We start from the raw sequence: 24,652 nt of genomic DNA, 5'->3' as shown, positions 1-24,652 counted from the left end.
GCTTTCCGCTCTGTGCCGGTAACTACTGACATCAGAAATTTAAAAATAAAAACTCTACGACCACCGTCCGGTTTGGCCTGGAATGGCTCAGCCGTTCGGGAGTCTTCCCAGTGTGGGCCCAGTAAAACATTGCATGTGACCATGGGCTACACAAATAAACATGACTGAACTACTTACTTTATTGGAACTTTAACTTGTCAATCAAAACCTTCATACTTACAAAACACACCAATTGTGATTAAAGTGTACGCATATCTGGATTTCAAAACTTGCTTTCTGGCCTACATTTGGTTTTTGGCAGCCCCGTCCAGCCCAGAATATAGGCCATGAATTACTACAGCACTAAAAATGATTTTCCGGAGAGGATTTAGTGCACGTTATCTCTCTCCAACCAGTACATGAGCCAACAACATCTCATCTGTACTTAAACCTCATTACAACTTTCTGTTAACACCTGATCGACGGCATGCAACACATTCACCCTGCAACACACACACACACCCTCACAGCTCAACTCACCAGATGGTTGTCGGTTCAGATCCCTCTACTTCCAGATAATCAGACTTCTCCACCATCTGAAATTCAGTGAATACGAGGGAGATGGTGTCCCCTGGATCTGCCAGGATGGTCCACTTGCACTCCCCACTGCTGCCCAGGCCTCCGGCCCCGCCACCAGCAGATTCACCGCTGGGGATATCGAAGCTGGAGATGAGCCCGCTGGAGCCCCTCAGGGTGCCGCCACACGTGTCCTCAGCTGTCAGTCACCAAAGAGAAAAACGGGGGTGAGGGGAGAACAGACACATGGTATCTGGGTTATTTCAGAGGTATTACTCAAAGGTCAACAGGTCCTAAATATCTCTTTTGCACCATTTCTCTCTTTTCCCCGATCTTGTCTCCTCCCTCCGTCCGAGAGTCAGTAATTCATCATTGTGTCCTCAGAGCCCCACTCGTGTTTCAGGAAACAAACAAATGGTGATAAACAGGGCTTGTAATGCTGTGAAATTGTATATTTTTTCTCCAATGTGGGAAGCATGGCACGTCAGTTGAATGTTAATGCCCTCTAGCATAACAGTGGCTTGCTCTCTTTCACTCCACGTCCCTTTTCCCTTCTCTCCCCCACCCTTTCTTATATCTCTCCATCTCTCTCACTCCATTCCTCTCCTCCGAGCCCTCTCAGATCTTTCTACTATTATTCACCACCCTCCGCTCCACCTCTGTATCCATTTTTTCTCCCCAAAGAATTCTAATGATGACAGGGCTTTCACAGTTTTCACATCATTTAAGACTAATATGTGACACTCAGCTGTGCCAGCTGAAACCTTTGATGGCTGAGCGCTCCACTCAGGGCTGTCAGAGCTGTCAGCTTTGGAACATTCCTGTATGCTGCATTACATAATTGGTCAAGGAACAAGGAAGCGGGTATATGAATTCAAAAAAAGCTTTTAAAAATGAGTCAAAGACGGAAGAGCAGGAGCTGCTAGTTAACTTGAGCCATGTCCTTTGACACATTAGCTGTGCAACTGATCAAAGTCTTCATAGGGAGGGCAGAGATGGCATTGATACTGTGTGAGACATCAATGATGTGTACACACACACACACGATTCATATCAACGGCACACTCATTTGCAGACTACACCAAGAGCAGGCTTTCGTGTGTTAAATACCTTCAGCATTGTGACAACAAAAGCATGTGGAGTCATGATTAGTTTCTGGTTTGAAATCATCGCCATCTCCACCAATACAACACTCATCCTGAGTGACAAATTATATATCCCCTCAATGCGTTTCAGATGACATCCCAGAGTGCCCAGCACATTTGTAGAGTAATTATAGCCTGCAATTAAATGGATGTTAAAGTGCTGCGAGTCTGACCAAAGGAGCCATATCAATTTTTGACCTTGATGACAGACAGGGGGGCAGCTTAAAAGTGTCTTCATGGCCGTCAAGAAAGACGTGGTGGAGAAGTGTTAGATAATGAGAGGGAGGCGAGTCTAGCAGAGAAGATAGAATACAACAAAAAGAAAATGTAGAATGGAAAGAGACAAGTGGAGAGCAAATCAAGAGTGAGAGAGAATAAGAAAAGGATACAGAATGGGAGAAAGATTTGACTTTTGCAAACACAGGAGAACTAAAAAGGATGGACATAGAAATGTCAGAATCCAAAATCCAAACCCACCCTCATACATTAGTGACTCATCTAAATGTTTGCAAATGTCACCTGCCTCGGACCTTTACCCTACGAGTCTTAAGCTCCTACATCTCATCCAGATTGTATATCACCCCTCTCCTCTACCTGTACCCCAACCTGTCCATCATAATATCAGAATTCAGATTCAGACACAAAGTCATGAAATAAATCAACTTTTTTAGCACGGCTTATACTGTACATGTCTTAAAAGTAAGATGTATTGGCATCTAGTGGTGAGGTTGCAGATTGCAACCAACTGAGCCTGTGTTTAGTTTCTCCGTTCTGGGTTCCTGTGGAAACATGGCAGACTCCGTGAAGAGGACCTGCTCCCCGTGTAGAAATAAATAGTTCATTCTAAGCTAATGAAAACACGACGATGATTATATACACGAATGAAAACAGGTTTATGAATATCATATTCCAGTTCCATCAATATATCCTCCTCAATCCTACCTATGTTCCTTTAAAATGGAATTTAAAATAAAAAGAGTGAAGTTGTATGAAGCCAAAAACACACCAGAGTACCGGCTTGGTGTTGCCTGCCCCAACATTAAAGTTTCAGAATTTTGCTGGTAAATTTGGCATGAATGCTATGTAGGCCGACACCAACCAGTTCAATTAAAATCTCAACCTTTTGTATTGTGATTGCCACTAAATATGATGGACGTTAGGTGAAAGCAAGGTGCAGGTTTTCCACATGTGTTTTTTAATGAATCTATCTGTGTCAGACAGTGATCCAGCTATATAGGAGCATGGGCTTCTTCCAGAGCTGCTTGGGCTAGTGTAGATGTATCAGTACCATTTAGTGAGCAGGCAGGTGATTTATCTTAAGCTAAATGTTATTATACAAGCTAAATTTGCAGTAGTCACGAGAAAAATATTGTAAAATAGAAAATAAAGATCGTGTACATCCGAAAGTCTGTCAACTCAACGCTCACTTCAAACTACCCCTCAGTGCTCAGGATGTGTTGGAGGCTATAACGGAGTTGCATATGTACTTACAGTATAAAAGACACATTGCCACTTTTTCATATTGTTAAATAAAAAACAACTATCCAGGAATCTGCAGAGCATCTGTAGGGCCTAGGGGCATTGTAGGATGAAACTTGACGTATAAAATCGATCAAACAGCAGCACGGAGCAGTAAGCCTTCGTACTGTAGATTATATAAAGTTGGCCTTGAGGTGCATGTAGACAGCGAGCAGAAACCGCAGGCTGCCATTCAGCACCGTGGATGTTTCCAGTTCTGACTGGAAGGCAAAGAGGCCAAAACGTTGCCACTGTAGCAAATGATACCACTGACATCATAGAAGGGGGGGGGGGGAGGAAGAGAAAGATAATGAAAAGGCTCTCACAAAACCATAAACAACAATGAAAGCCTTTCTTTGTTCCTCAGAAACACCAAAACAGGATGCTGGAACAAATAAAAAAAGATCTCCTTTATAGCTTTCTCTGAAGTGGTTTCAATGATAACAGACTTGCTCTCTGATCGTCTTTGAACATCATTCAACTCGGGTGGCGACAGCACAGGCCGGGTGCAGAAGTGTGAGTGACAGGTATAAGAGGTATAGCCTATTGTTGCATGTAGACTGAAAATAGTAAACATGGCAACGGTAACTGCCTACCGTCTGAGAGCAACTTTGAAAGGAGGTGCATTTAAGACTCTGAACATGAATATACCAGCACAAAACGATTTGTGATGTCAAGATATAAAGGAGTAATATCTACCTGAGTACACAGTCACTCGCCTCCTCGCTTTGTTGACATAGTCCGGCCGCACGTGCTTTTAGTGCATGTGAGGCAATCAAAATCTTCCCAATCTCAGATCTGCACCTTTAAGAGACGTTTTGGTCAAACTTAAAAAGCTGCAAGTCATTCTCTGGTTTGTGTAACAATGGATGAACCACCAATACTTCAGCACAGGGCTTCCTCAAAGGTAGGGGATGGATTTCCACAACCACGTTCACTAACGTGTTTCCAGTTGTAGCCAATTTAATTGCACAGGAAATTTGGGTAGATGCTTGGGAGTAATTCATTGTTGTAAATAAATATTAAAACAGGTTTCTTAGCCGTTTCTTTGAGATAAATCAATGCATGTTACTGTAATTCATCAACCGGCAAGCTGCTGTCTGGGACTCAAAAAAAGAATAAATTGCTTTTCAGCTTGAGCATTTTAAATGGCTTCAACTGTATAATGCCTTACAGGTTCCACATATTCACATGCAGGGTTTTCATTGCAATACATGGCAGCATTTGAGGTACAGTGTGCCAACGAGGTTTAGTGACTTAAAAGAGGCACTGAATGCTGGGCAATGTGTTCCCGAGCAAATCATTAGAGCATGCTCTGCATTTCAAGACGAAGGAGGATCCGTCTCTTTTAAAGATGGTGGCAGAGTGAAAAAGAAAAGAAGAAGAAAAAAAAGATGGCGGTGAGCTCATTTACATCCCCAGGATCAGCAATCTAATGCTACTTGAGGAGGGATTAAGCCTCTCTTCCCCCGACTTTGATCAGAAATACAACACTTGTCTTTTTACTTAGAAATATTCACCCCCAAGGACATAAGGAATGGAGCTCATGTATAATTTGACACTACCTCAGGTTTTTGCTTTGTAATAATTCCTGTGTTAATGCATAGGCAGTGACTATGTCTCCAGTAAGTCTTATTTGCTCAGCTACAAGTTGTGTTCAATGTTGATAAAGCTGAGACGGATCAAAGAGATATATAATGATTGCAGAGACGCAATTTCCTATTGCATCATGCATTTTGCTGTATATCATTTTCATTACATAATGAAAATTACAACGAATGATGAGGGAAGGGGAGGATGATTCAATAAACAAAATGGCACCACAACACTAATCACAATGTTACATAAGGGTGAGGGATTATATCATCTTTTGTTTCCTAAAAATAATGATATTCACATCATATTATTATCCTCATGACATCAATGAATTTTGAATACGAGGCTCCCATCGGTAACCTAATTCTTAATCCAAATGAGATTACAAAGGTTGCTTGTTATCAGCCTTATGAAATTAATGTAAGGACTTCTGGCAGCAGCTTGGTGAGGATATTGAGCGATTTCCATATCAGATCTAACTGCGGAGGACAATTTAGCACTCACTTGGACGGAGAAATCTTCCCATGGGAAGGTAAAAAATGATCTAATCTGAGTTTTCAATTTGAGTAGCAGAGTTAAAAAAAGGAATTGCAGGTATAGGTTGCAAAGGAGCAAGGCTTGTCTGTGGCCTAAGTCTGGCCAGCAAGAATGACAGTGTATCAATGGACCATATTCTCATGTTACCATGTTTGCTCTCTCACTGCCTGCCTTAATGAACGTCCAGAGACAAATTAGATGGAAGGAATCAAAATGGGCTCCTGGGAGGTGTAGCAGCTCACGATTAGAATAGCCATTAATTCTCCGTCTCACTGCCTTTCTGCTTGGAGTTGATGCGGTCTGTTGTTTTTTATGTCAGTCTCTCAGTCTTATAACATCCCTCCACTCATATCTACTTACCTCTCTCTGGTTTACTGTCAACCTTTCAAGTTCTATCGTCTCGTTTGAAAGTGACATGCGCAAAGGACAAACACATTTATAGGTTAGTCTAAATGGGATAACACCTGGCATAACGATGGCCTGGCATAACGATGGCTTCACAGTAACTAAAGTATATTATTATGGGATTCCCATAATCCTGACAGCCCCTGCCAAGCCATCAATTCTGCTTTTCTCAATAATAGAGATAAATAAACATGATGGTTATGTGTGGATTGTTTTATAAGGAGACGAAATAAGGAAATGAAATACTAAATTACATCACTGATCCGAATATACTGATTTTCATGTTGTGCCTCCAGGTAAAAAAAAGACCACTTTTAATTAAATGAAAATGTACAACTCTGTCCAGCAAATATACTTATGTCTGATAATTCCACAGTTTTGGAATGAGGTTTAAAGTTTGGTCAAATTTGCGTTCCATGGCGTCATTCTCCTGTTTTATTGGGAATTGGTGTTGCATGTCTTCCTGCCCTTTTCTCTTTTCCCTCCTCTATTCCTGTCTTTCTATCAGCTGTACACACAGCCACAGAGGACCTCGGAAGTTGGATGAGGATGGAGAAGGGAACTGGGAGAAAGATGAAAGAGGAAGAGAGATGGTAACAAAAGGAGGTGACTGGTTGAGAGACCGAGGTGTTGGGAGACGGCGGGGGGTGGATGGTGGATTTGGGAGAGATTTTGTGTCGCTGTGTGTTTAGTGTGAAACAATTGGTGATGAGCAGAAAGGGCAAGATCTCTGAGGAAATAAGATCAAATGACCATCTGCCCATGTACAGGAGCCGGGCTGGATTTAGTCGTCTGTGTGTGTGTGTGAGAAAGTGTGAGAGACGGAGAGTGAGAGAGAAAGAGAGAAAGAGAGAACGAGAAAAAGAAAGAGAGAAAGAAAAAGAAAGAAAAAGAGAAGGAGAGAGAGAAAGAGAAAGAGAAAGAGAAAGAAAAAGAGACTCAAGCAGTGCCCAGTCCAAAAAAGAGAAGTGATGTTTCTGGCAATAGAGGTGAACACCATCCTTAAATGGAAAGGAACCCTCCATCTGCAGCTTCTTGTTCCCTCCAAGCTTGCCATTTCTCCATCATATACTGAGCATTTTCTCTTTGCTGTGCCTTACGCTGTAGAATGAGTTGGCAAATTTGCTCTGCTGGCTTTGGGATTTCTTTGGCCTGTAAAACGAAATGGGAGGGAGAGATCTTTGACTCTTCTAGTATGTTCTCTCTTCTGACTTTGCACATCTTAGACCTGGTAGTCCACCAGCATCAAAATGTATTCAATGTATTCAATTAAGAGATTCAGTTATTTCCTGCTTTTCATCTCAATAAAGAAAACTAAAGAATAATCTGCTTTAAAAAAGAGGCAATCGAAAATACACACAGAACTACTCCAAATACATCCATGTTCTAGAGGTTTTATTTTTGATTCAGTAAATCATTGGAAGGTCAGTTCTTAAAAGGTTATTTCAGTACACAGCAATAAGAAAACAAGCGCAGTCTATTGTGTTAGATTGAAAGGAAATGATCAGTATACGGGAATAGCCTTCAATCATTCTCCCTAAGAGCTTCTGCCCAATGTCACTTTATTTTCCTTGCAGTATACTGTGTTAAGTGGAGGCCATCTCTAAAAACAACAAAAATAACTGTCACGGTTTCCCTGTGAGGTTTCACAGCAGCACTTCCTGGTGGTTTGGGGTAAAGGGAGGTAGGGCTGTCTTTGACTGAAGACATTTTTTTTTTTTCGTTGATTTTGTCAACTAATCGATTCGCTTATTTAAATCAACTGAGCTGTAAAACTGAGTTTTTATCCACAAAGAATCATACAAAAGCTCCACTTTAAATCTTGTGTTTACCACAGATTGCTAATTAGCTTTTGGAAATTGCTCATTCAGCATGAAAAAAGCATACAGAATAACTAATCAAAGAGATTTTAGTCGACTAAGACCAAATGGACCGATTAGTCAACTAATCGATTAAGAGGGGGACGCCCCAAAGGGAGGCAAACGCAGCTAAAGCAATGTAAAAGGTGGTAATAACCTGGATTATGCCCATCACAGGTTTGAGGTTCACCCAAACTGCAATAAATATATTGTCACCTTAACAGTGCTGTTGCGTTTAAGATGCTGTATTTAACATTATGAACATTAATATTGCAGCAAACAACTATTTGCCATGTGAAGATATTGAGGAGTAATGTCTACCTGAGCAGAGAATGCAGTGGCTCTCCCTCTGTGTTTGTCGTTATCTGAGCTTCTCCTTGCTTTCTTTACATAGCCGGCCGTCCGCGTGTGCTTGAGTGCATGTTAGTGCATGTGAGCGTGCTCCACTGGTTAGCTCATGTCCCCTACGTGGAATGCTCTCATATGGCAGTTACAGCATAACATATTGTTGGTTCCAACCAACAACGACGTCGCGGAAGCGTAGCAGCCCACCCTCCAATTCCCCCCTCAGATAAACACCGAGTGTGTTCCATTACCCGTACTAACATACAATTTAGTATGCCAGAGAAATATTAAGTATGTCTCAAGAAACAATATGTCAAATGTAGTACCGTAAAATACCAGGATGTTTTACGACATCCGGTCGCATTTTGCAGTATGCAAGCCGGCATGCTTTTCTTTCTATTCTGACCCACAATACATGAGCAAAAGGGTCAAAGATCAAGGAGCCATGTTATGAGGAAGTACATCCCAATTGAATGCATACTGCATGCTGGAGTGTGTACTTTGTAAGGGCAGCTGCAATATGTACTGAAAGTAGAAAGAAAAAAAAGTATGCAATCTTTAAACAAATGTCCAAATGGAGATTCAGACAAGCCTTTAACATTGATTAAACCTAGTTTGCCTACATTTAGCTGCTACCAGTGATAGCAGCTCAAAAACTTTGAGTCCACACCAACATTGCCTCTGTAAGAGAGCACTTGCAGTATCTACGACTGCCTTACCAAATTTTTTATCTATCATGCCAAATGATCACACTCGGACCTCTGTGCAGACATTGTACTGTGGCAATACTTTAAAAATGACAAACTCTAAGTCCCTACCTGCTGTTACCAGCACAGCGGCTTTCCACAAATGTCATGGATTATTTGCGTCAGTGTGACGACAGGTCTCATCTGAGCACAGCAAGGGATAAACAGCGTGGTATGAAGAGCACTCGTCAATGCATCAACCGGCTGTCAGTAAGAAACCATCGTTATGCTATAGCGTCCTCTTCATCCTCTGTCCCTGATGGTTGAGCAAAAGAGCTTGCTGAGACAAATTACCCATGCACAGCATCCTCGAGGGTTCACATCCTGGCCAACATGGTATTTCTGAATACGCTAGGAAGATTCGGAGAAGAAAATGAAGAAATAAACATGATGAAGGTCTCCAAGTGTCAGAAAAGAAAATCGATTACACCTCAAGCAATGCAGATTCCTGAAACTTTTTGAAATATTTGAATACTGATCATGGCTCTTGCAGGACGCTCATACCGTATATATTTATGCTATTTTTTTCAGTTTTTATTTTCGTAATATACTTAACAGCCAAGTGCATGTTAAGTGAGACAAACACTCGTACGTAATGTGGAAATGTTGGGACTGCTTGCTGAAGAGCTTTCTTATGTGGGATGTTAAGTTTCGGTACATTATTAGATGAGATGGCAGGATTAGCTTCGTGAAACCTCCCGCAATTAAAAATGCTCCATGTCCTCGAGAATCTTTACGAGAGGACACTACTACATAATTAATTCATGTGTCTTTCGCATTCACTTGTAAAAAGATTAATGGTCCAAATAATCTGCTTTATTTTTGGGTCCCTTTTACTGAGGTAGACGTCATAAGATTCAATGGTTTAACAAAAAAATCTATAGCTGTTTGCCATATCCGTGTCTCAGCATATTTAACCTGACATGTGAGTGAAAAGGCCGACAGTAGATATTGCAGTTTCACAGGTTACAGGTCTGACTGAATGATGTGGCTTTTTCCAGTAGAAATCCTCCAGACTGTGGCCTCAGAACTGTCCCATCTCTCTGCTTACAGTACAGCCCAAGTGGCGATGCAGAAATCTAGATGTTCCACTCCTGCTAAAATAATTAATGTATTTGAGCTACTTGCTCTACGGGAATAAATATTTAATTAACCTTTAGAGCCATCGAGGCTCTAATCAACTTCTTCAACATGATTAAAATAATTCCATCTCATTAGATTGCAACTAAATTTGCAGATATAATGAGATTTGTGCCAGACTTCACTATATATCTGTGGGGCATGTCACCTGTCACCCAATCGCACGCCATAAAGCTGTCAATCATGTCAAAGCAATTAACTTTAAGCAATTTCGTGAAAACCAGACATCAACAGGTCAAAACAAACCAATCCCATACTCATTTTAAATGTCTTAGGGGAACCCTTAAATGTGGCGATAACCTGTAACCACGATACCCCAACAGTCACATCGTACTATGGGAGAAAAGTTGCCAACAGCAGTAATCATCTGCAGTTTGAATGATTTGTGACTCATTTTCAGTGATGAAACAGCCTTACCTCTGCAGATTGGCACAGGGAAGTCCCACACGGACACACCGGCTGCGGTGGTCACACAGGCGAGGAGTGAATGGCCGTCCAGGACATAGCCGGTGACGCACCGGTAGCGGATCTTGTCGCCTATGTTGAACTGAGTTCCATTCAGTATGCCTTTGGGTGGAACCCCGGGGTTTCCACATGAGCTGCTTCTCAGCTCTGGAAAATGGAAAGAGAAGACAGTATTGTTGAAATAATATTATGGTGAAATCTGCAGTTGGCGTGTATATTATTAACATAAGGACATGAATATTTTTCAAACTTATGTTTACTCCTTTCATAATCACGGTACAAACATAGATTTTGGAGGTAAAGAACTGCATGTGACAAAACTACCATAACAATGAAAAATATTACTTGTACTAAATTGCATTCATATTTTTTTGTAAATCCCGTGGCAGACACACTTTTGAAGATGGCATATTGAAGTTATACATCTACCCCAAGAAACGACCATCATATTGTGCTCATGTGCTGACAGAGCTAAAGTACTGATGATCAATGTATTCCTTTGCAAACTATTGACGGAGAATTGTTATGAAGATCTACAGTATGTGTGATAAACTGGCCTGGTGCCGCTCCTCCATCCTGTATTTAGCTTGAACACAATCTTCCAGCACATTTCTCTCCTACATTAGACCGCCATAACTCAACCTCTCTCAAAATTGCCACTGCACATGTCCAGCCTGCATGAAATGTATCACCAAAGATTTTATTTAAAGCAGTACAGAACACATCATCAGCTTCTTTGACAGCAAACTAACGCTCAGGGGTCCGGTTGGCAGTTGGAACCTGCAGTCAACCGTATGCACGTGTTCAAGACACAAAGTAAGATGTATTTTCAGTAACTACTTTCCTAATATGGTGCACTTTCCTGATTAGGTATGAGTGAACTCATGCTTTGTCATCTATTCACAGTTAAATATTTCACATAAGCTATAGTGGTCAAGAAAAGATCATTTCAGTTTAAAAAAAAAGAAAGAAAGAAAAGAATATCTACATTTAAAAACATCGGCTCAGACTCTTAATGTATTATTAAATATAAAGAGTGCATGTTAGATAAGATCAGATACTTAATCATATTACAATTACACAAACAATAATAATTGTCTAAAAAGACACACTTGACTCAGCTTTATGACAAAGAACACTTCATAACTTGTGGGTAATTGTGAACAAAATCCAAATTTGTCTGATCACATCCAGATCCTTCAGCCCCGAAGCTCGTCACTGATAATGCAGTAAAGTCAAAAATAGTATTTTTGATATGTGCCATCTGTGTTTGGCTAATTATTTCAACTGGTAAGCCAGGGAACCAAACGGTATTTTTTTAAACGTACATAATGTGTATGAGATGGCTCTATGGATACATAAAGACAGACACAGAGAAATAAGAAGTATATTTCAGACCCTAATCCTGAAGTCGATTTCAATGAGAGGCTGCGTTTTCTAATACAGTAATCATTTCCAGCAATCATTTTTGAAACCCATTACTAATCCACTTTACACTGCAGATGCTCACATAAACATCCCTCACACGTATGATCTCTAATGGATGCAAAGTAAATCCTCAGCATCAACTGCCGGCTGTATATTTGTATGAGCAAAATTAAATACCGACAGAAATTTGTGATTGACAGCCGATTTGAGTGATGTTTTTCGTGATGGCGCAAACTGAGGGGAAGATGGGGCCAGACATAGTGCAGCACCAATGATGCCTGACCAATGCAGGGTGAGCACTGAGAGGCAGAGTTTATCTAAACAGGTTTGACATCTGACCAGTGCAGATGTCAGGGGTGAGGAGCAGCAGCTCAGTCTCCTAATGATTACATTTGCAACTGTTTTGCATGAGAAAACGTGTAAACTATTACTTACACAAAGTTTGGGAAAGTTTAACCACAGCAGTCTGTTTTACTTGACATTCAGATATGTAACTGACAAGGCTCATCTCTCATAAATAATCTATGTTGCTGTAAACAAGATTATATGAGGCACATTGCATAATCTATAAAAAAAGAGAATAGATCTAAGTAAGAATAGATCTAAAACGCCATCCAAAAAATTGTGGTTACTATGAATAACAATACGAGGGTAAAGACAACACAAGCTGCAAAGAATGTATGCATCCCAACATAGCGCAGCGTGACGCCTGATAACAAACAGCAAATAAAGTATATCCTCATGAAACGCCTGTGGAATTTTAATGTAATTGTTTTAATTTGGAGAGTTAAAAAAAAAAGTGTGATTGAGCACATGAAAGGCAATCTGAATATCTAACAGCAGAATGCAGAGAACAGCAGATCACATTGCAGCACACTGCTGAGCTGAAAGCATTTGAATCAAACGCATCTAAACAAGACAGTTGGTCAGGGGACTGGTTTTTGTGTGCTACCAGATGTTGTTCAGAACTCCACATGACCCCAAAACTGTTCCCCACAAAGCTTTCCATCACACCAGTAATGTTTGACTGGACATTTACCCTTTAAGGATGATGATCGCTGGAGACCACCAAAGGCACGCTGTGTTTTAGCTATTTAACACTCATCTGGCAATTAAAAAAATAACTTGATCAGCAAGAGCCTGGCTGCTGAATTAGGCTGCCAAGCCATCTGTGGTTGACCTATTAGTGGAGTTCTGTGCCAATTATGTTGTATGAAAACAAGGTTAGGTGCATACGCATACACTGCATACTGTACTGTACTGTACATTCCAGGTACGAGCCTTCCATGGTACAATATGTGGGTTGACAAAATAATTGGAAAGTGTGAATTATAATATTAATTCTAATGTCTAAAGCCAAAGTAACTGCAATCAGCATGTATATACTGTGGGGGGGGGCGAGACACATTTTCAGACAGAAAGTCTCTCATCATCACAGTACACTCCAACAGTGCTTCTTACCTTGAATAGAAGCATCTGCATTGTGCAATATACACTGCATGAGATGTGCTGCTGCTGCTGCTAACAAGTGTGTTCACTAAACTGCTGTGACTTGGATGTGACCATGAATAAAATCAAGAACTTCAAAGTTTGTGGTGTGTTTGAGTGTTACAAATCATACCGCGTACCCTGCATGGAATTATAATTTCAGCTGCCAGATGTTGCTGGGATCTCGGACAGATTGCACTCAGCCAAATAAAAATGTTGTACAATATCAGTAATAGTTTGGAGAAAATCACCCCAGGTCACCAATTAAAAAGCAATAGATACATCCCAGCTGTAATTATACCAGCACTGACTCATTAGCCTTTGGTTTGTATGGACAGTAATAACTACTCTAGTCATAACTATGTCTCAGACAGACATGGCTGTTGAATAAATTCAAAGGATGTGTCACACACATTTCAAGCAGCTGGCTAGACAATATAAAACTGTGCTTCAATTGCAGCTACAGTAGCTGAATATCTGTTAAAATCTAATTTAAAAAAAACAAGTACTCTGACTAATAGCCTGCACTTAACATTGAATCTGAATTTCTACATGAACATAAACTGTTGATTGAAGAGCCCCCTAAATAAATCAGGTGTTATAGATACAGTGTTAGCCCTGAGCTATCAAGTGTTGTTGTGTGAAGCACCCTAAATAAATTGTTGATTTAACTGAACCTTTGGAAAACAGCTGCTCCTCAACACCAGGGGCTGGTGTAAAACCCAGTGAAAACCTGTCCAAAAACAATGCTAACACAATGCTAAAGGAGTGCTCTTGAACGCACAAAGCACCACTCACTCTGCAAAAATGATGCCTGGTTGAAATGCACGGTTGAAAACGGTGCATAACATTATAATACACAGCAAGTATCATTTATAATAATAATAAAATGTATTTATAGGGCGCTTTTCACAGACAGAAAATCACAAAGCGCTTAACAGGGCAGAAATTTAAAAGCATAAAAAACATTATTAAAAACATTTATGATGCCAGAAAAGGTAAAATACTAACAACGACGAACAAAAAGCATCTCTCTGACCTTTGTAAACTAAACAGATCCGTCATAAACCTTAAATCGTACAAGAGACCAGCAACATCAAATGTAACATAAGGCCTGGGAAACCAACATTTCAGTAAAAATACCACATTTATGGTACTCTGTCATCATAACAAACACAATTTTGACCTACAGTCCCAAACAGTGGGAGCGAGAGTGGCTTGCATTATCTCTCATCACAGTGGCAACGAGTGAGTTATGTGAACCAGTAAATGAGGTAGTTGGGTGCGAGATTTCTCTGGGGCAGAGCTATTTATTTCGCCTGTATATCTAATGACTCTGCAGCCCTTTGAAGAAGATGGAGGTTTGAAGGAGTGGCAGTGTTTGTGAGCACACAAGCAGCACACTTTCCCCACAGGAGCCGCCTGTAGACTGCCCGTCTGGCATCCTGGCTGGCTGCTTCACTGGCTGCTGAGCTGGATTTTCATGCTGGCGGGGAGAAGAGTATTGACTGAACCCATGTTGGATCACAGGGCAATGCAGCTGGTAAACAACACACGCACGCACGCACACACACACGGAGACTTTTCCAACTCAGTGGTCAATCTGCATAGCCACAGAAGGACAGATGAAATGATTTGGGGAGAAAAGATGAAATTATGTTGTGTGGGTCACCTGTCTTTCAAAGACTTTTACAAATAAAAGGGCAAGTTGAAATGGCATCGAGGCAGGCCTTACATAGGCACGGCAATGTTTTCACAGCAAATACACATCTTCAACAAAGGGCAAGGAGACAGCATTACTCCCAGCTCGGTACATGTGCACTGCACAGAGGCAGCCTATCTCTGTCGCTTGGGAAGCTACAAGCACCAATGGGCGTTGTTTGGCTGTGTTGAATAACCCCCCCAACCCGTCCCCCATATCTCTTCTCATAATAAATGCAGCTTGACCCTTTCAGGGCTTGCCCAAGTGTTAAGATTTCAGGATCACACTGAGAGACGGGCTATAGTAGAGGAAAAGTAGCCACTTATCAGCACTAGAATTCACTGAAAGTTGGAGCTGGTTTGCATTCCAAGATTCTTGAGTGAAGGTTGACGGGCTGCTGAGACATTAAATTCCAACTGGCCATGTCCTTCACCGTGTCCTTCGTATGCACGCAGATTCAAACTCACTCGACTGCAGTCATGATTCAATCATCATCCGAGTGTCGACAAGCACCGCGCACATATGCACGCATATGATTTTGCTAACCACATCAGCATAACAAGGACGAAAGGCATGACGCGGTGACAGTACATGCAAATGAATACACCACGGATGAGCACATTAAGTATTTTTGTGTTACATGTGTCATGCATGTGGGTCTCTGATGATAGTCAAGACGTTGTGCTTTCAATTCAGATTATGGTGATGACAACGATAATGATGCCAAGTAACTTCAGAAATATGGTGGTTTATTCACATTGTATGCTACCATTACATACAATTTGTTGGGAATACACCGTTTTAAAACCACCATACCAAGGGTTTCTGGGAAAGCATCTGTAGAGGCTTGAGTAAATAACACCATATATCTTAAGATTGTTGTTTAAATATTTATGCTGTGTACCTTCTCGTAACATGAGGCTGTTAGACCAAAACATGTACAGCTCAGTTTATTATGATCATTCATGCTTTAAGTAGGGCTGGGTATCGCCACTGATTTCCCAAATCTATTTGATTCCGATTCACAAGGTCCCAATTCGGATATTTCAGTTCCAATACCAATATTGTTTGGATATGAAAGATATTCTCATTGAACTAATGCTGTAAATTGTACAAGAAACCCTCTAACCTGGTCTATTCCTGGTCTATTCCTGGTCTATTCCTGGTCTATTCCTGGTCTATTCCTGGTCTATTCTGAAACGCAACCAGACACTTGCCTTTAGGCTTGGCGGCAAGGGCGCCACTTTACGACCCTGTTCCACACTGTGAACATGTGGAGATGAAGAGAACAACTTGCAAAATGACACACTCGCAAGCTTAGATGGTCAATAGGACTACCACCCTGTGAAAATGGCTACGGTCGGGTTTAAGTGCAGCCACATGTTTACATATTACGAGTGGGTGTTTGAGAGAGACGGTGATGCATCCAGAGCAGATCAGCTGTAAACAATTTAAGCAGAGAAAAAAATAAAATTTGATGAAGTTGTCTTGTGTTATTAAATGTAAAATATCAATCACACAGTTTTTGGCCCGTCTACGTCTAAGAGAATCCGGAGCCGCTGCAATAAGTGGAGCAGCTCCCGTCATGTTTTGATTCAAAGAAAGTTTGCTACTCGGTTTAAAGCTCCACGCATCCACGGGAAAAGGCATATATTAAAATGTCAATCTCTGGATAGATATCAATATATCTATATATATACTTATAGATAAGTCAAATGAAGATCGATTAGAATCGAAAAATGCATTCTTTAAACCCAACCCTAGGTCTAAATTCTACCGGCCTACAGCTTTGGCTACAATCCTTTATCCATACGACTCCTACACAACACTTTCATAACAGTATACGTCATTTCAAATTACTGTAAATATCATAATACAGCAATTGTTCTTTAAATTAAATTGAGAAATATTTAAATTAACTATAGCCGACTTAGGGTTGGGCGGTAAACCAGTTTTATCACCGGTGTCACATTCGGCCATTACATGGATTTTGCAATACCGTCTTTACCGTGAACGTCTTTTGCTGAGAAAAAATAAATGTAAAAAAACATTTACATTATGGGGCAGGCTCCTCCTCCCAGAACACATGTAGGTGTCATTCTTATTTGGAGCTAATTAACGCTAATCTTTTAGCTTTCTTAAGTTATGTTACCTTACATTGGCAATAGAGCAAAAACTTGTATAATCATGTTTTGAGTATTGAGTATTGAGTATTACTTTTCATTTTTCAATACAGTGATATAATAGTAAGAATAATGTCATTGCAAAAACCAACAAAAATACCGTAGTACACATTTTAAGGTCATATCTCAAAATCCAGTGTAACAGGTTGGTTAACAGGTGCAAGTGGACCTTTCTACAGTTAAACAATGACGACTAGATGCTTGGAAATGAGTTATTTCTTATTTCATGTCTTTTGCAGAATGTCACATACCATGACAAAGATAAATAAAATGGGCACTACAAACACAAGCATTGTTATCAGTCCAGTGGTAGTCAAGACATTTAATAGCTTGCAGCCATAGATGCCACCGGTGTTTCGGTTCAACGACTGACTCTCAGCCGAATGCGTCTCTGGTTCCTCGTAGTGATGGCAGCTGTTGAAAAAACCAACAGAACATGTAGGTGTCCTGTAAAAGCCTTCTGTCAATTTTTAGTACACACTCATCTGTGTTTATTATTTAGGCCAACCATTTACGCAAGTTACAACAAGCAACCACGGATGCATTTGGCAGAGAGTCGCCAGTTAACGCGGTCACTCATTAAACTGAAACACCTGTTGCTCTGAAATAGTCGAGATCCTGTCAGAATTCTGTAGAACTTGAGTCGGCTGTTGGAGCTTGGATTCTGACAACAGAACATGCAACAACCAGACATTTTGATGCTGTTAATAGTTTTAATTCAATGTTTAAAAGCTTGCTAACTCGTCTGGATGGCTGGGGCAAAACGCCGCCTCTGTTTTCGACACATGCACGCATGTTTTTGGTGACGTCGGCTGTAAAAGGCTCTATAAATACCACCCTGACTTTAGTCTGTACAATATAAAAATCCCACAAATGTGTACCTTAGACCTACCAAAAGAAAACGTGTGAAAATGTAACCAGAGTTCTTCCTCACAATAACTCCGTCGGCTCTACTTCACTCTGCTCTTCCATGTCGGCACAAATCACGTTACCTTGCCAGCTGCAGCTGGATTTGCGATATCATGCAAGAATCACAAGATCACACAAGAATACCTATGGCGGTGGAAACGTTTTTTTTAAATCCCTACCAGTGGAATAATTTCTACTGTCACATGGCATACCGTCATATCACCCAGCCTTGTTCTCCACTGTCCTCATTACTCAGTATTGAGAAACAGGAAATATATGTGCCTCGTGCGTAGCAAAATGCGATTGACATCCAAATCAGCATGAAATTCTTTTGAAGATTACACATGCAAAAGGTGGAGGCAGAACAACAAGATCTAATTCAACCAAGCCTATCCCTGGAGACAGAGAGGAAGATGGAAAGAGAAACGCAGAGCAGGAGACGGAAAGCCAAAATGGGCAGATGGAGAGGGGAGAGGTCCTCGACTGGTCAGGTCTGGGGCAGGAGGGGAGATGAGGAGGGGGTACAGGGGGACAAAAAAGGACATCGTGGAAGGGAGAGGGAGTGAGGCAACAGGATGGGGTCAGGAGAAGGTAAGGGAATAAGACAGAAAGTAACGAAACAGCTTAAGGATATTTGGAGTAGAAGGAAAATAAGAGCAGACAATCCAAAGAGACACATGGGCAGGAGGAAGAAGGAAAGGCAGGAGAAGCCAAAAGGTAGGAAAGAAGATCGGATGAGGAAAAGAAATGTAAGAAAATGTAGAAAAAAGCACATGTAATATGATAATAAAGGAATGGAGAAAGAGAAATAGAGATGGATGAGGGATGAGCTTTCACATGAAAGAGCAGAGGGGGGAATAAAGTAAGGGGTGAGCGAGATGGCCACAGAAGGATAGTTCATATTTAGACAGCTCCGCACTGCACTCGGCTCTGCTTCAACACAGATAACTCTGTACATCCATTAGTTCAACTCAGTCTCATCGCCATCTGCCATGCAATTTCAGATGCACCTCTGGAGTTGCAGAAAAGGTTCGGGAGTTTGGGGGGGGTTTGGAAAATATGAGATTAATTTGCTTAATTTGAGGTTCCTAATGTTTCCATAACTCAAAAGTGGAAGTCCTATAGGACTTCCAGTATACTGGAAATCAGGTGAGGTCAGACTGATCTCATGTTAAGAATAAATGGCTTCCACTTCTCCTGGCTGATGGATTTTTCTTGGAAATGAAGACCCAGTTTATGAAGAGATGTCCTGATCGTCGTCTCTGACTTCAATTCCACATATCTTTCATTTTTCAATTTAAACGGCCATTTCTAATGACAATGAAAGTGCAGAAAAATGATGGTTCTCTTACCTTCATAAGCGACCTTAAATCCATGGGCGCTTACTGCAAAGTCACTGGTAAGCCTCAGTGAAAAAATGGAGCCAGAACTGGTAGCAGGCGGAGGGATGGTAAATCCTGTTAACCTGCAGATAAGAGAGAGAGAAACCGCAGTACTGAATGTATGATTTCATTTCTATGAATTACATAAATACGCTTACAACAATAAAAATGTATTGTGCAGTTGTAACTTGAGCCTAATTAAAAATGCAAGACAAATGTTTTAATTCAATCGATGTGATGACAGTCCAACATAACCCGCATAAATTGAAAGAATTATTCCTGTGGTAAAACATTCGCATTTGTCAGCTTTCGCATAAACCAGTTCAAGAACAATCGACGCCCAGCAACGGATTCTGTGTGACATCTACCACCATGTAGGCTTTTCCCCCAAAATTGTAATGATTCCAAAAAAAGACAACGCTGTTGAAAAGTTGTGAGGCTGAAACCAAAACCCCACCTGGGTCGGTTCAACATCTGTTACTGTTGTATTTTAAATTAGATAAGCCGTCAGCTGAAGCGGCTGACCGTACATTTATAAAGTCCTGTTGAGAGAGGTGTGCGCACTAAAATGCAACGATACAGAAAACATGCACACCAAAGTAACCATCACTTAAAAAAAGAATGACCTCACACCGCTGGTGAGTTCGTGCTCTGTAACTTTTTGTGTGTAGTGACGCATGACCGCTCTGAGAATCGTGACGCAATTTGTCCACTCATAATATATCAGGTACAACACAATCAAAACCCAAGCGAGAATATTCCCTACTGTTGGACGGCGTTTGATGGCTGGCAGCTGCATTGTAACAGACTGCTTCATTACTGCATTTCAAATTAGGTGCAGATCCAAACAAATCCATTTGCTTTCACGGCGTCGTAAACAAGATGTGTTGCTGACCATTGCTCAGCGGCAGTTGCTGATGTTCTATCGACCTTCCCCTGCTGTAAGCCAGGCTGTGTAGCATGGATATAACTTGTGCATGAAAGGAAATGTCTCCTTCTCTATGGTTTCCTCTTCTTGTTATTTTCCATTGCTAGTTTTGGGGGCCGTTTGTGTGTCTGAACCTCTACTTGACAATAAGCCAGGTGAATAATGTCTGTCGTGGGCCAAGTGTGAAAAAGCAGAACTTCCCCTTGTGACAGCAAAGAAGAGGGTGCTGTATTTACAGCTTCGATAGAGTTTCCAATTACAGCAGTGTGAACTGTGCTGGTCCTTGCACTAAATAATTGCCCTTTGTCGCAGGTACTGCACAGCATGCCAAGATACTGCTAAAAGTCAATTGCTTCATGAGGCAATTTTGAATACATTTATGGACGAAACAGAACTGAAAATGTGACATTGTTAGAAGCCTAATCATTCACAAGCGAACTGTAGTAAATATGCATGATATCATGGATAAATTAAAAGTGGACGCAAGTGGCAAGGCCTGTGCATCAAAAGATAAGTCTTTGGTGGAGTGCTTGAACAGAAACAACAAGCACAGGAGAAAGGAAGTACATTAAAATAATTCACTTTTTATGGTTTTACTTATTGTTTCAATGTCGTTTGTTTCGGCAATATTCAAGCTGGCCACAATCTACATATCAAAAGGCAATATGTATTATTGCAGGCCCCAAATCCTGCTATGTGTGCACATAGTGCAGAGCTATGCTGTATAGGACACGAATATCGACAGATGTGAAAGAATATTATCGAGGAAATTATTCAAAGAAATGGCAGCGCCTTCAATATCTCAGGATCATTAGAAATATGGCTCCAGTCAGAGGTCACCTGAACATGTCAAGTGTGGACACATTGATCTGCCTACAGCTCTGTGCTTCTGCTCACAAAAGAGCAGCGGGTGACCCTTGCCTCTCTCTCTCTGGCCCCAACGTTAAGTGCTGTGGCATGTAACTAACAAGCCCTCAATCTTTCCCCTCTCTTCAATGAAACACAGTTTGATATCAAGCTGGGATAGTCTTTCAAATGAGGCCCACTTACCTCAAGTCCGGGGAGGGGGGATCCATGGGGGGGGGGATAATTATTGGCTGAGCATAACAGAAACCACAGAACAATCAGTGGCTGCAGAATACATGCTCGCACAAAGGTCACTGCCACCCACCAAGACGGGGGCAATGCAGTTACACAATGACTCCAAAAGGTCTTGACCTACAAGGATTTCTGAATGATTGGGACAAATGAAAACTGATGTTTGTCCATTCATCAAAACGTCGAGCAAAATCTTTACTTGGTGATGCAGCATCGACTGTGAGGGCAGAGTGGACAGACGATAGGAATAAGATGTGCTGCTATCGCAACATGTGATACAGAGAGACAAAAAGGGAAAAGAAACCAAATGCAGTGTTCAGGCAACATATACAGGGTACTGTGAAGTAGTCCTGATGTCCCCTAAAACCAACAGGATGTCCGAAACAAAGAAAATGCATTTCCTCATGACCACAAGCAAGGTGAATGTAATGGCAAAGAAGAAGCTTAGCCGACATGCCAAACTGAAACTCAGACTCACGTTCCAAGTCTAAGCAGGCTAAATCCTTTCGTAGATTGCACTGTGGCACAAAAAAAAGCAAGGGGATGAGGATGTCATGGGGTTAGTGTACACGAGGGGAAGACATATTTTCTAAGGCCATCAGTGAGAAGGATTAGGAGGTGACAGTCTCGGTGGAGTTGGCGAAAGACTTATTTCGGATTCAGCCAGGTCATGTCTCAAGTCAGATGGGTCAAGATAAAGCAGGAATGATTTAAACCTTGAAAAAAACCTGAACAAGCAACATCTTGCCCAAAACCATGGGCATGAAAGCGGGCGACTGCCAAAGAAAACACTCGTTCTTCATTAAACCGAAGGAGAGCAGACGTCATTTTGACACATTCTCCTCAAGGAGTCTTCAGTGTATTGTCAGAATATCTTACGTGATGGTTTGTTCAAACCAAAGAAGCACATTGTGACCCGAGTAGGTCCTTAACAAAAAGGCAGACAAAGAGATCTCCATCACGTGGCAGTCACTGCCACTTGTTGCTTTGGCAACGGCAGCATCGGGTGAGTGGTTGGAAAATGTCATTAACAAATAAACACCATGGGGCTTGTTGTCTCCTCTGACAAGGAGCTTGTGATTGAGCTATCAGATACAAGTCTGCTATTAAATAACACTCCCATTTGGAATTCTACAAGGAAGACTCTAATCTGGCTTTGGATGGTCGGCTGGACTCACTGGGGAATTTCCGTTTTCATTTGCGATGGTAAAAGTACAACGGTTTATGGTATCAGAGAAAAGATGAACATTTATCAAGAAGAAGTCAAAGTTAAGTACAAGGACAGACATTAATGTTTGTCATAAATTTGTTCAAATTTGCCTTAGCAACTATAACATCTTACATTTAATGGACATCTTCTTCCAGCTCACTGTGAAAGCCCTTGCTGGTTTCCTGGAATACCGCGTGAACAGGCGAGAAAGGAAATGTTGAACCACACCATTCACAGACCTGCTATTGTCGACTCTCTTTTTAAAAGCTTGTAGAGAATTTGCACATCAGAAAAAGAGTTAAGTACTATTTTATATCCAGTGAGTAAAGGGAAGTACAGTGGAGCGTTTGGATTGAAATACACAATACTATTGTGACGAAGAGATTCCAATTCCAGAGCAAAGAAGGTCATACAATGTACAGTAGATAATGCAGCGCAGTCGCATTCACAGCCAATCAGAAGCATTAGTTGTGACCTTTGATGGAAGCTGGTGCATTAGGTCAAACGAAGTCGGGAGCAATGCATTTGCTATATAGATATTAGGGGTGTAACGGTTCACAAAATCCACGGTTGGGTTCGGTACGATACAGTGGAGCCACGGTTCGGTACGTTTCGGTACAGTAGAAAACTATAAATGCCAGAGAAATGTACTTGATTTTAAAATATATTTATTCATTACAACTATCATCATAAAGTTATTCTTTGACTTTGAACAATGATGGAAATATACCTGAGTGACCCGTCTTCTGGGGTGTCTTCTTAGCAACACATAAGCATAAAAAACTAAAACTGCTCCTTAATGTCATGTAGTATTGTTACTTACATCTTGCAAAAGAGATTTTTAATCTCAATGGGACTACCTGGTTAAATAAAGTTTTTTTTTTTTTAACGTATTCGGTTCGTCATGCATACCGAACCGTGAGCCTCGTACCGAACGGTTCAATACGAATATGCGTATCGTTACACCCCTAATAGATATATATATAAAACTATGTTAAACTTTGTACAGCTCATTGACTCGAAACTGCACAGTGCTACAAGTGGGAGTCAAATAAAAACTGGTTCTAATGCATCTGTATTGGACTCCACCGGGTCAACGGAAAATGGCACTGTGGCTCTGGAGACGCCAGGTGTCCGAACAGCTATGGCTCCACCCGTTTATGGATCAAAGCAACACCAACAGCATGACTGTGTGTGTGTGTGCCTGGGAACAGGGTGCCGATGATTGCCTGGACAGATGCAGCCTTCCCTTCCACCTGAACGCACTACATCAGCCCTGAAGGTAGCTGTCAGACATTCCCGCCATCTGATTAGTGTGTCACGGTAGTGACGTGCCACAGAGAGGAAGAGGGAAGAGAGAGTTGTACCTCTATTTGTCTGACTCACTGTCTCTCGACCTCCATCTGTATTCCCCTCTGTGTTGCACTAGCTCTTTCTGTCACACTAGGTTTCTCGGTTTCCCGTTGCTGCTCATATTCACTGTTGCTCTTCCTTTTCCTGTCTTGCTGGTTCAACGTTTGTGTCGCTTTGCCTCTTTGTACCTTTGTTTGCCTCTGCCCACCCGCTACGCCGCTCTGAACCCGTGTCCCCTGGGAAGAGAAGAAGAACAAAAAGCGGACAGGAGGGTGGAAGAGCCCTTAAGTGCTCCGACTGATTTCACCGAGTAACCAACAATTAAAGTGAACCACTTGCCTTTAGTTTATGATAATGATAAATGGAGCAAAATATGGCATGTTCCTTAATAAGGTGAATAATGGCCTGTTGGCTACCTCCTCAAAACAACAGCTGGAGATGATTAATAGACTTATTTTGCACCAACATGTCCTAACTCATTACAGCAGCCCTAGACACTGACATTTCGGTTTAATAACTGCAGTAATACAGGTCAAATCATGTCATCAATTAATTCATCCTGGGCTCTCGTCTAATAAGTGTGTGGAATGTAACAAAAAAATTGATTTTTTGAATTGCAAAAGCTGAATCTAATATGGTGAATTGCCTGGGGAATGGTCA

The 24,652-nt window shown here is 41.3% G+C and overlaps 1 protein-coding gene across 1 annotated transcript in view; it reads right to left on the bottom strand.

Moving 5' to 3' along the window:
* LOC306781607 (CUB and sushi domain-containing protein 3-like) overlaps positions 1–24,652 on the bottom strand; it is a gene marked incomplete at both ends in the record, with an annotated part of 193,213 nt that overhangs the window by 146,672 nt on the left and 21,889 nt on the right. Inside the window, 3 exons of the mRNA XM_079274535.1 lie at positions 520–754; positions 10,264–10,458; positions 19,374–19,486. Of these exons, the coding sequence (XP_079130661.1) occupies positions 520–754; positions 10,264–10,458; positions 19,374–19,486 (543 nt within the window). The remainder of the gene's footprint in view (positions 1–519; positions 755–10,263; positions 10,459–19,373; positions 19,487–24,652) is intronic.

Source organism: Melanostigma gelatinosum, assembly GCF_949748355.1.
Source record: "Melanostigma gelatinosum genome assembly, chromosome: 9".
NCBI lineage: Eukaryota > Metazoa > Chordata > Actinopteri > Perciformes > Zoarcidae > Melanostigma > Melanostigma gelatinosum.
This window is presented reverse-complemented; position numbering and strand designations above follow the sequence as displayed.